This window comes from Haemorhous mexicanus, chromosome Z (assembly GCF_027477595.1).
Source record: "Haemorhous mexicanus isolate bHaeMex1 chromosome Z, bHaeMex1.pri, whole genome shotgun sequence".
NCBI lineage: Eukaryota > Metazoa > Chordata > Aves > Passeriformes > Fringillidae > Haemorhous > Haemorhous mexicanus.
In genome coordinates, this window is record NC_082381.1 from 50,189,799 (window position 1) to 50,202,884 (window position 13,086).

At 36.2% G+C, this 13,086-nt stretch overlaps 1 protein-coding gene across 5 annotated transcripts in view; it reads left to right on the forward strand.

Annotated features, from left to right (window-relative positions):
• Positions 1–9,104, forward strand: part of CDC14B (cell division cycle 14B) — a 44,304-nt gene extending 35,200 nt beyond the window's left edge. For 2 of the 5 annotated variants that reach the window (XM_059836697.1, XM_059836698.1), the window contains 2 exons: positions 2,366–2,482; positions 5,778–9,104. In XM_059836697.1, coding sequence (XP_059692680.1) covers positions 2,366–2,482; positions 5,778–5,814 — 154 coding nt within the window. In that variant the 3' untranslated portion in view covers positions 5,815–9,104. Of the gene's footprint in view, positions 1–2,365; positions 2,483–5,777 lie in introns of those variants that run through there. The other 3 variants (XM_059836699.1, XM_059836701.1, XM_059836700.1) reach the window with 2 other exon arrangements.
• Positions 9,105–13,086: the final 3,982 nt, after the last annotated feature.

Sequence of the window (13,086 nt, forward strand, 5' to 3'; positions counted from 1 at the left end):
GGCAAATGCAGCAAACTTACAAGGATGTTTTTGTGGTTGTTTTGTTTAACTAACAGCTATTTTTATTATAAGTCACATTTCCACTTAATGCTTCTTTTATTTTGTTTCTTCGTTTTGAACAGATAGGATTAAATTTTCTGGGAAGTAAGGGCTACCTTATGATATGTTGAAAAGATGAATATTTAAATGTTTGTGCAAAATGCTATCTTGAGCATTCATAATGCTTCACAGAATCACAGAATGGATAAATGTTGAAATAGACCACAGTGGGTCATCTGGTCCAGCCTCCCTGCTCTTGTAGAGTCATCCCAGAGCACATGGCACAGGATTGCATCCAAATGGTTCTTGAATCTCCAGTGTGGGAGACTTGACAACCTCTCTGGACAATCTGTTCCAGTGCTCAGTCACCTGCACAGTAAAGAAGTTTGGGTGTTAGGTTCAGAAGTTCAGAAATTCTTCACATTCAGGTGGAACTTCCTATGCATCAGTTTGTGCCCAATGCCTCCTATTGCTCAGCACCACCAAGCAGAGACTGGCTCTTGACACTCTGCCTTCAGATACTGACAGACATTGATGAAGTCCCCTCTGTTATCTCTTCTGGAGAATGAACAGACCCAGCTCCCTCAGCCTTTTCTCATGAGAGAGATGTCCAGTCCTTTCATCATCTTCATATCCTTCCACTGGACTCTCTTCAGGACATCCATGTCTCTCTTGTACTGAGGAGCCCAGAACTGGACACAGCACACCAGATGTGCCTCACCTGGGCTGAGTAAAGGGGTAGGATCACCTCTTCTGACCTGCTGGCAGTGGTATTCCTGGTGGTCCCCAGAACACTAGCGGCCTTCTTGGCAACAAGGGCACACTGCTGGCTCATATTTTAGTTCATGTTAGATACGTATATGGGTTTAAGCCATGTATATTGACCAGTTTTCTGAACTTCTGGTATCTAGAAAAAATGAGTGTTTATGAAAGAGAGATGACAAAAATTGCATTCCAATAACTTTTGCTTTCTTTTATATGTACATTGCATGCCTTTTATGCAGAGACACCAAATGTACGTATTTAAGGAGAAATTAAGGATTATGATTTTTCCATATTTCTGGCTGCATGAGCACTAGTAAACCAGAATGTGCCATGATTTCTGCATGTTTATATTTCAGTGACCAAATGTTATGAGGTTCAGCATAACCTCGTGCTTTTCTTTCCTAGAAGTTTCTATCAGCACAGATGAATGGTATCATGCAAGTCTTATTTCACCATTGCTGTAATTTTTAGTGCTTGGTTGAAAGTGTGGTAGACTGAATTTGTTCATTCTGTATGACAACTGTGGCACTGAAAAAAGAATTTTAATATTAGAACTTGTTAAAACTGTTTTACAATCACAGTAGAAACTATAACATAAGCTTTCAGGTTTTAAACGTTTTCCCCTTGGGCATGCAAGGAAAACATTTTCATTAGAAGAATTTGTTCTGTCTAAAGAAGTATGAGGTTGAAGGTATCTGGGGGTGGTTTTCTCTGCCTCTTGTAAAAGCAGTTCCTTCAACTTTGAATGTCCTGTGTTTACAGGAGAATTTGCACTGCACTTTGTTAGTACTTGTCATTGAAACCTTGTATCTTACCTGAGCAACTAGCTGTTTTGTTTGAACAGTTGCAAATCAGGTAATAATATTTTGCAAGGCTGAACTATTAAGAGAAATTTTTTCAAGTAGAAAATACTTAAAATACTTAAAATTTGTTGTTATGTACATATTTGTTTGCTAATCAAGAAGTGTATAGTAAAAATAATGTGGCTGATCAGTTTTACAGCATAAAGAATATATTTTAGATGAAATTGTGTTATATCAAATACATGTTCTAATTCTGAAACCCATATAAAACAATGAAAACATTGGAGGTTTTTTCCATTTATGTTTTTGGTGAGTATGTAACATGAATATAGAAATGTATGTTTTCTCCCTGTATATTCCTGTTCACTTTTGCTCCAAAAGTAAGCATTCAGTATTCATATATGGGATTCTGTGAAAGTAGTTTCTTCAGAGTATTAACTGACCAGACTGCAACTTGCACTAATTAATGAAGGTTTTTATTTCCAGTCTAATGTAATCTGCTCGTATGACTGGCCTCAGTGAAGCCACTGAAAATTAGAGTCTAATAATAGCAGGAGAATAAAGAGTAATATCTAAGTTACTCTTAGGTCAGAATCTCTAAAATGGTGCATACTTTCACAGCTGGAACCTTGCACAGACCGAACAGAAAATAGATATTAAGCTGATATTAAGCTGTTAACTCCATTGTAACACCCTTTTTTCAGTGTTTTTAGGAACTTTCCAATTATATAATCCTTCTTTTTTCCTACTCTTTACAGAGTAACTCTGCAGTCCAGTATTCAGAAAAATAAAACCTCTGAACCTAGCATTTCTGACAGTACAGACATTACTAAAAGAACTACCAGGTCTGCTGCAAGAAAAAACATTTTAAAAAGGTGAGAGTTACCCTCTTTACAGATCCTGTAACCGTTTTCTAGGCAAATACTTTGAGCTGTTCTATCCACTGCTGTCAGGAGCTTTGCCATAGTTCAGCTCCTTCTCCTGGCAATGGAAAGTGAGAAACAATTAAATGGTTTGTGTCATGTACTGAGAACACCTCAGTAAAGTAATTTATTTATCTTGCTCAGTCTTCCAAGTTCAAGAATTTTAAATAGTAATTCTTAATGTGAGTGAGAATTGCTGAAGACAAGGAATTTTGGTAACATGAAAACCCCTTTGTCTGGAGTAAGAGATGGAAAAATTCCTTACCAGCATTAAGTTATATACTAGTCAGTGCATGAAGTCAAAACTAGGAAGAATTCAACAGACAACTGAAATGCAGTGACTGTGGAAAGGTGAAGTGTATAAAATGCGTGTGTATACTGGTATGAGATTTTTTTTACTGAGACCATGGCTGATAATCTGAACTAAACCTGTTTGGTAAAGCTTAATGAAATTCTAAATTCTAACGGATTTATGGAAGACTGAAAGTGCCTTTTGGCCCAGAAGCACATGGCCAGACTACTGCTATTTATCTTTGTGTATGCCTGTGATCACACCCCTCAGTGGCAATTCTCCAGGTCATTATAAAAGATTAGCCTGAGAGCATAGTTCAAAACACTATCCAAACAATTTCCATTGCTTACAATTTACTGGAATTTGTCTTAAACTTTTAGGGAAAAATGGGTCTGTCAGGTGCTGAAGAGATTTTGACTGGAAAGGGTAAAAGATGGCACATAACTACTTCCCATGTTATGTGGCTTGATTTATAAATATCTCTGAGCATTTAAGTTGTTTTGCAACTTTTTCCTCACCGAGTTCTTCTTTCCCTTTCTTCATCCTGTTACCTTGAAGGTAATGAAGTTATGAAAAATTTGTGCTGTTAGTCAGTGGAAATAGTCAGTAGAGTGCAGGAAATTCTATTCACAGATATTATCGTTCTCACTTTGTTTTGATTTATTGAGCAACATATTAAAAAATAAGACCTTTTTCAGGAAATAGGTATTTTACTAAAAATCAGTGATATTTTTCCAGGTTTTCTTTTTGGTTGGTTAGGTTTTTTCTCCATTTTGCCCAATTTTATCATGTCAGTTTTGGTCTGAATAGAATTGATGGGATTCTGCCTGCTGTTTTTATTCTTCATGCCTCTCCCAGTTTTAAGATAACCCGCTTGCAACATTTTTTATCTACATTCATGGATGTGTGTCATCTGAAGAGAGATTTTCAGTTCCTGGAAAGCACTTTTCTAAGCTAACCTTTGTATTGTGTGAGATATGAATACCTATCCTTTGGAGAAAACAGCATCCCTAAAATAGAGTTCACAGAAGATTTCATTAATTTCATAAAAGTCCTACAGGTGTATCGCCAGATGTATGACTCTGAAGTCCAAGGACCAAGTCAATCTCAAACATCATTAATTACTTCCTTCATATTTTAATGGACTTTCTAAAACTTCTACCCCAAATACTTCACCATATACTGTTTTTTTCTTCTAACTTTGGAGGTCTAAGAAGTTCAGTTACTTTCATATTTCCATCCAATAATCAAATTTGTTCTTATTGTGTCACAGTTACAGATGTCTTGTTTTATATATAATCTGAGAGGGCTAATTGTGTGCTGGTCCCTCTGAAGGGTGTTGTGATATGACCAGACCATTTAATGGATTTAGAATGCAGTACCTTGTTGTTAGTGTTGTAGGTGTCCTTTTATTTTCCTGTAGCATTTGGAAAAGTATCAGTCCTTTTTAAGCATGCCTTTTCATTTAAGTTTAGTTTCTTTAAGTATGAGCAGTTTGCATTACCTCACAGTACTCAGATTCATTGAACTGAATCTAGATGAAGTGAATTGCAGGGTAGAGAATAATTATTTCTACAGTATTGACATCCTGCCCTAGCCAGCATCTGTCTTTGTCAAGACTTTGTTTATTTCACTGAACTTCACTGACATTACTGTATATCCTTATTCTTTCATTTTCTTTCTGATACATTCCAGTGGAAACATCTTGCATCATTTTTACATCAATCTCATTTACTGCTTTATGTTACTTTAGTCAATTCTTTTTGTATGTGAATAATACTTGTGATCCATCCTAATGCAGCATAATCTGCACAGCTAGGGAATTCATTTGTCGTTTCATCCTTCAGACTGTTGAAGACACCACCATGGGGTGTCTCCAGAATGATTTTTCAGCAAAAACAGCTATTTACATCTAAAACAGTATTCTGGCTTTTTAAAGAAGACATAGGGATTTTCAATCCTATCTATAACACTCACTGCTTTTCCTTTGTGGAAAACATCTTTAGATGTCAGCTGCCTTCTATGAAAGAAAGTACTAATGGACATAACACATATCTTGTAATTGAAATACTGGTTTTGAACTGCAGGAAATCACATTTCTTGCCCATAACCCAGGATTTGTCTGTGGATGCCCTTATTTCTCCAGTTAAGACATCTTCCCTGTAAATTTGCCAGTTACTGAGAAGTTCATGTCTGTATTTTAACAAGGTGCATACTTCACAGCCAAACCGAGTCATAAGAGACAAGTTAAACGGTCTTTTCCATGTCACCACACAGAACAGAATTAAAATTTAATTTGTAGTAAGTAGTTGATTAGAAATGAAATCCTAAGTGTTAAAGGCATTTTGATGGGTAAAGGTGCTTTAGGGGGAATGCAGGTAAAGTTATTACAAAAAATTATAATGGGGAGTATGGGGAAAAGAAATGAAAACTGTATAAGGAATATCACAAAAGCTAACGAAGAGGAATACACTGTAAAAATCTCATATGCCTTTGCTTTGCCAGGCATTACAAAGCAGTCTTCTACACCCTTGTTAAAATACTGAAAACTACCTGCAGCATTTCAGAACTTTTCTATATATAATCTAAACCTAGCTTTTAAAAAATAAAAATGTTTCTGTTTCTGTCCTGCTCTTCCCACTTTTCCTGCAGTCTGATACTTTAGAGGGAGAAAAAGAAAAGGAATGCTTTACACAAATGTGCTTAATTAAATTCTGGTACTTTGAATACCCTTTTGTATTTCTGTATGGAACAGAATTTTCTTCATATTGTCTGTGATCAGACCAATCTGTGCATTCTTGACAATCAGTATTGCTGTGTTACTAAATGCAGTGACTCTTTTTTTTTTCTTTCTTTGAAGTATCATTTGCTCATTTTACCTTACCAGAAATGCTTGCTTGAAATACATACTGAGTATTGTTTAACTTTTTCCTCAAATATGTTTTATTTCAACAGCCAATCCATCACAAGGACTAGAACAGTATTGCGTTGAATTTCGAATAAGCCACCAGTGTTGAAGAGGATATTCAGGAGTGAAGGGGATATAGAGGGGACTTGATGCAATTCAAGGAAGATCACTTTGGCTCTATTTTTCAGTAAAAAATGAAATAGAACAATCTCTTTTTTACTTGTAGAATAAAATGAACCATCGACATGTTTGGTAGACTTTTTTCTACCATGGTAATACTTTCTCAAAACAAACATAATCTACTTTTGTTCAGACTCAGGTGTAAATATTTAAGCTCTCTATTATAAAGAGGGCTTGCTAGTATGTATGATGCATGTGTATGAATTGTGATGGCAATCACTTAGCTGCTGATCACCAGATGGTGGGAGCTTTTAAGTATATAAATCTGTGTTGTGCATTCAGACTGGGCTGAAGTCTTCACTTGAGTCTGAGAATCAACCACAAAAGCTTTTATTTCTAATAATATTGGTACTCTCCTATGTTGATTGGCAGTTCTTTCTTACTTTGTATGAAGTTTTTTTATGAAGCTGCAGTACTGAGTACACAATGTAACTTGTCCACCAAAGAGTGCTTTATTGTCAAAGGTTGTGTGGTTTATTTAGGAAAAACTAATTGTAAGTGATTAACTTGTTTTTAGTAATGACAGCTTTTCAGTTGTTCACAACCAATTGATCTTTGAACTAGTTATAACTGCTTTAAATCTGGTATGATTTTAAAGGGGAGGAAAACCACAAGCATTTAAAGCAGTGATGTCATATTGAAATGTCATTACTGTTTCACCACTGAAACATTACTGTTTTTCCTATCAAGTCCTTTACATGAAACTTTAAATTACCATATATAAAAGGTAAGAATCCCCCCTCAGATTTCATTGGTACATTTGATAACATGTGGACAGTGCTTTGGGACACTTAATGAGTGCAGCACACAAAATAAAGGGAAAATAAAGGTGCCATATGACTGAGATAGTGGAATTCAGGGACAAGTGAAAATTTTGACACCTAACACTTTAAGACCTACAATTTACCTCTGGTAAAAAGCAGCATAATTTTTAGAGGAAACTGCTTGAGACTGAAATTTTTAACCCCTACAGGTCTAGAGTGATTTTTTTTTTTCCTACTACTTTTCACATTATGACATTTGAAAACTGATGTACTCTTGTCCACCAGCTAGCTGATGGTTTTAGCTGCATATCCCTCAGATGAGGGCTCTTACCACATAGCCTTAAATATGAATCAGTTATCTGTTGATTTAATTAACAGTTGATTTAATGACTCTTGCGGTACAAAGTGGAGGAAATTGAGAGATCTGCAATATTAGTAATGGAATAACTGATGTTTTTAAAGATGCAGATTACCTCTGTGAGGGGGAAATTTCCATGAATGTAAATGTTCAATGACTGGTTTCAACCTACAACCTTTTGAATGGAAACTAAGCCTTCTGTTAGGCTGGTGATTTTTGAATGCCAGTATGAATATCACACCGTGGTTTGAAAACATTTTCTAGCAAAAGAATCATGAATTGGAGAGGAAACAGGATGTGAAGTGTAAGTAAGCTTACAGCTAACATCCATGTGCTTAGATAATCAAAACCTGCAAACATGAATACAAGTTAAAAAGAGCAGGTTTAATGCAAAATAAAGGACCACTGAAGGCTCAGACTGAAAAAATTTTGTTTTCTTCTTAAATTTCCTTCTTCACTCCCTTTTCTTCCAAATAAAAAGCATCTGCAAGAGAGGGACTGATCTCAATAAGGCAATTAAAATTTCTTTGGCTTTGAATGGGGTTGCTTTGTTTGTTTTGGCAGAGGTTATTTGGTTTTTCTGGGGTTGTTGCAGTCTAGGGGGTTTTGGGTTTGGTTGGTTAGGATTTTTTAGTGGAGGTTGTGTGGTTTGGATTTTTTTTGGTTGGGTGGGTTTTTTAATAAGCCATTTTGTGCAAAAGCTTACATACAGGTAACCACGATAGTAGGTCTGTTGTGCAAATATGAGCCTATGCTTCTTTTTGAACAAAATTTTCATCTTGGAAGGCAAAAGGGATGCAAATAGTGAAGTAAGAACCAGATAAAGATTTAGTAATATTTACTGTGTTTGGCCATGCCCTTCTCTCAGCCGACCTCCTTCTTTTGGCATCTTTTTCTTTAACCTGAAAATAATTGGTCTCTTTCTCACCCCTTCCAAATTGCAAATCAGAATTTGTCTCATTTAAAGTAACCAGCAGAGTAGTTAGCACTTCTAGGTTCATTAGAAGTAAATTTGCATAATCCAAGTGCACAAACAATAGCAACTCTAGCTAAACCAAAACTGCATGTTTAGCATCAATGTGTGTCAGGATACCCCATCCACCACCCACTCTCAGTGAAAAACACATAAATGTCAAAGGGATTTTACATCTCAACTTTCCAAACAGCCTTATATGGAAAATTAACTCATTACCTCATTCTGCCACACTGCTTAGTTTGTTATGAATTTTTATTAGATTGTCTAACATTTTTTAATACACCACACCAAAGGTGTCTTAGGTACAAGAATGAAGAGTGGCCATGTGTGAGGAAGATCTTGGTTTCTAAATTTTTTCTGAATTGTGAAGTATTATGTGCCAAAACGGAATATGTTATGACAGCTGCCTCACCTTTGAATATCTTTGTATAATAGAGCAGCTCAATGAAGTTACTTCTGCTGTTATCAGTTAGGAGATTCTTCTTAGAAATTCCTTCCTCTTTCAAATATGTGACAGATGGATTCTTCCTCAATTTCTTAGCTCAAAAGATACTACATGCTCAATAGTTGTAATATATCTCGGGTAAAATTGCTGCTTTCCATTACAGCATCAAAAAAACTCAAGACACTTACCTAGACCTTGTCTTTTTGCCCCAGTATGACAGTAGAGGAAGCACTACTGATTTAAAACGGTAAGAGATTGTAGAAAAAAACCAAAACAAAACATAAATGTGATGTTCACCAGTTTGTTGCACTGCATTTTTTATATTAATCATTTGCAGACTGTCATATATAAACTCATATAGAGGCTACCAAGGTCTAAAATTTCTTGACTAATCAGTACTGTTCATCCTGATTATTTTTAAACTGTATATTTCTAATCATATTTTTTTAACTTGGATTGACAGAATGAAAGTTTATTTTGCTGACAGTATTTTTAAGATAAAGCTTCATATTATCTTGTAATATTAATAAGTTCAATATGCATTTGTGTGTCATTTGAAAATACTGCAAATTGCATTTGATTTTATACAAAATACTCAATAGTGGGAAGTGTAAACATGAACTGTGTAAAATTAAAAATAATCAGAAGGTTTTTTTCTGTTTTATTTCCAGTATAATCACAAAGCCATCATTTCTGTACCAGACTGACTCATATGTGCACTGAAAAACCACAACACACTCAGCTGCCTGAAAATCTTTAATTAAAGCACAGATTCTTAAAACACATATTTTTAAAATTTCAAAAATAGAGACTTTCTGGCTCTACATTTCTAGGAACTCACATTGGAAAACAGTACCTGCATTTGAATTGTTGGGATACAGTTACACAGTGAAAAAAGCACAGTAAGACAGATCAATGGGATTTTAGTTGTTATTCCTCCTTCCTCTATGATTATATAGGATTAATTTTTAGGAACAGGCATTATCTTAAATACTCTATACTTTTATACTTACCACAACAGTGAAGACTTCCCAAAAGAATTAAATTTTTAGGAACACTGATTTTTGCACAAGCATGGGTGATGGCCTAGCTTAATCTTTTTTAAAAATATCCAACAGCAGAAAATAGTGGCCAACTGAAAACACTTTTTAACGTACTTACCTTACCTACATTAGGAAATGCAGAATTTGCACAAACCAACCAGAGCCTATTTGACAAGCAAGTTAATTTCTGCTTGCCTCAAAGATAGAGTTTTATAGTTGGAAAATCTGTGTTCTTTTGTTGTAAATTGATCCTTTCCAAACTTACATGAATTTTAAGCACCTTTTCCTGACAAACAAGCTGCCTGATGAAGACTGAATGGTGGAGAACACCAATTTATGCATGGGATGCCCACAGGAAAACACAGTTAAGCCCTATCACATCATTAGCAATTTAAGGAGTACTGGCACTGGGCAGGGGAGGGCAGAGGACGTAAACAATCCCTCAGAGAAAAACTGAACAGTAGCCCAAGACAAGTCCATTGAGAAGTTAATGCACTGCAAGAATAATCTGTTCACAGCAGTTCTGAGTAACTTCAGTTTGGATCTATTTAGCCTCCTTTGCATTGCAATTTCTACATTCTGCTAATGTAGGACTAGACAGAAACATGCTATAGCAAAAAGAATGCCCTGTTACACATGATATCTGAGCCTGGTTTCAGAGAGAAGCTGTGCCTTAAACCTATCTCACACCAAGGGTTTGTGGAGAAAGAGATGTATTTTTCTTGCACTTCTGGTTCTGGGGTTGGTTTATATGAATGTGACTGACTAGTAAGTCCTAAATATGGAAAAAGGCCAAGAGAACACAGACAAGAGTGATATGCTTTTGAAGCTCAGGGAGTGACAGACCAGAGCAGTTACAAAGATGACTTTATCTCAGAGGGAACATGGGGTGGCCTTTGTTTTGGACAAATGGCTATCAAAGTTTGAATGGACCAACCAGTACTTATTTAGCAAGAATGAAGACCAGGCCAGCAGGGGGAGAATGAACACATAGAAATAAAAGCCAGACAACTGCCATAAGAATTTCAAAGAGAACAATGGGCTTTAACTGATCAACCCTCCCATTCCTTCTTGACACCAGAGGACACCTGCCATGACAGTGAGAGTATATTTCATAAGGACTGGTAAAGGGAGTCATTGGTATTGTGAATTGTACTGTGTACTGCAATTGCTATATTAATTATAATATGGTTTTGTGTTTTCAGTAAACTTCATGTCACTCTAGACCAAAAATGAAATGTGACATGAACCATCTTCAAGTAAGTGGACACCCTCCATCCATGGGATATTTCCAAGAGCCTTGTCAAGTGCTGGACTGTCACAGAGGGGGTGGAAGAAGGCACCTAGAAAGTCTGCCCTTTAAACAGCTCCATTCCTAGTCCATGTCCTCTCTGTCAAAGTCTGTCCTAGTTCTCAAGGCTGATAAAGATTCCAGAGAGGCCAAGCAGCCACTGGAGTTTTTGATCCCTCAACCCAGCATGTGGTGGCCCTGCTGCATAAGAGCATAGCAGCAGATGAAAAGCTCTTCTATGTCACTAGCATCTCCAACTCCCAACTCTTCCAACCATGCCAGTTGCTGCAGCTCAGTTACAGCACTAACAGGATAAAGTGGCAAACCCCAAAGTCCTTGTACCCTGACAGCACAATGGGAACAGACCCTTGGCATCAGCTATTACTAATGCAAGAAAATCTAAAGTGAGAGTGATGCCAATAGCAGGAGGGTAAAAAAATGAAACATCACTTCTTACCCTTGTGAGCTTGCTTTTGCCTCTGTCAGTGCTTTGATGCCATTCTTTTAAGACAGCAGAATAATTCCATTGTTTTCTGTTCAGTGGAAGGGCTCAACCTATTCATTATCACATTTTCATGTCCTTCACACACAGCTTTTCTCTAGACATCCTTGTATTTCTTCCTGGGTTCATGTTTTGCTATTACTAGATTGATCTTTCACCATTCTTCCCAAAATGGTATGCTCACTGGACTGAATCTCTAGTCAGTACTTAAAACACATTATATTTGTCCTGCTTTCATGCTTCTAGGTGCTTTTTGTCCATCTCTTTACACCAGCACCATACCTATTTTAAAGTGAACTACTATTTAATGTTGATCTTTTGGAGTTCTATCTCTTCCTCCCACTGATCAGACCTTTCTAGCCTCTGGTCTTCTTTCACTCTGGTGGCAGTTTCATTGGGTTTTTCTTTCCACAATAGCCTCTAAGGTTCAAAGTCTTTGCTAGAGCTAACAAAAATCTCTGAAAAGAAGGACTCAACCCATAAGCAACAGAAATATAACCAAACAACTAACATGTACAGAAATCCTGGATCAGAATGTGTCAGCTTATTATTCTCCTCTGGCATGGGAAAAATTTTATACCTTGCTGTTTTTATGTTTTAGCAGAACTATCTTGCTGATTTAATTCCTGTACACAAAAATCAGTATTTTTCATTCAAACAGTAACTACTGTACAAATCTCAACAGAAGAGCTACTATTGCTAAAAGCAAGCAACAGCTCATTGAGTCCTGTTAACTAGCTGTAAAACATTGCAGAGACAACAGAACACAGATTATGAACAGTCACACTAGTTAGTTTTACTAGTAACTAGTTTAGTTACCTAAACAGGGAGGGCAGAAACTTTATTTAATTTATTTAGCACCGGTTCATCTCCAACAGTCATTAAATGTGATGCAGTATCTGAGGCCGCACTGCAGATACAGTTATCTGCAACAGTTGTATCACAAATTCAAAAAGGCATTTGTTGAGAAATAAAAAAAAAAAAAAAAGATAAATAAAAAGCTGCTGAAGATAAAATGTATTTCAAGTTAAAATTCTAAGCAACAGCCAAAGTGGAAGTGGAACAGTTGTTGCTTCCTCCAAAGACTGAAGGCTGACCCCCCTCCAAGCACAAACTGTTCAGTACTTGCTCAGCATATGCTACTCGAAGAGAAAAAACTCTGATTTCATGCCCAATATTCAGTGATTGAAATGTACTTTTTATGCAAAGAATTATTTTTCACATTCAATTATTGATCCACTGATGTACTGCATTACTTCCAACACTGCATGTATATATATTTGTATGTTTTTGTGTGTGTATACACACACACACATATTCAGTTTTTCATATGAATATGTGTGAATGTGCCTGTGACAGCTACAGAAAAGGAAAAATTATGTGAAAATTGTATAATATAAGATTAAGAATATTCTTAATGGCGTAAGTGTACTAGAGGTACAGATTTTGAGTTTGGGCCCAAAGCACAATTTACCCCAAAGCCTGTTTTCATATAAAAAAGTGGAACCAACTGAAAGCTCATTTCTTATGGGCTCAAATGCCCAAGATTCTTATTGATCAACTCAGGGTTTTTACTTCTGAGTCTCTTAATTCATTCATTGGTATTCTTATCTGAAGTGCAGACATTTCTCTCCTCTTTCATCTAAAGGCACTTTTATATTAATATATGCTTGCCAATCCTAAACTGTAGTACTGCACATGATTCAACTGAAGCACATCACATCAACTCCATCATATGTAAATGACAGTCATGAAGAGAGGTGAATTCCTTTCTTTGCAAACTTACTGCAATGCAAC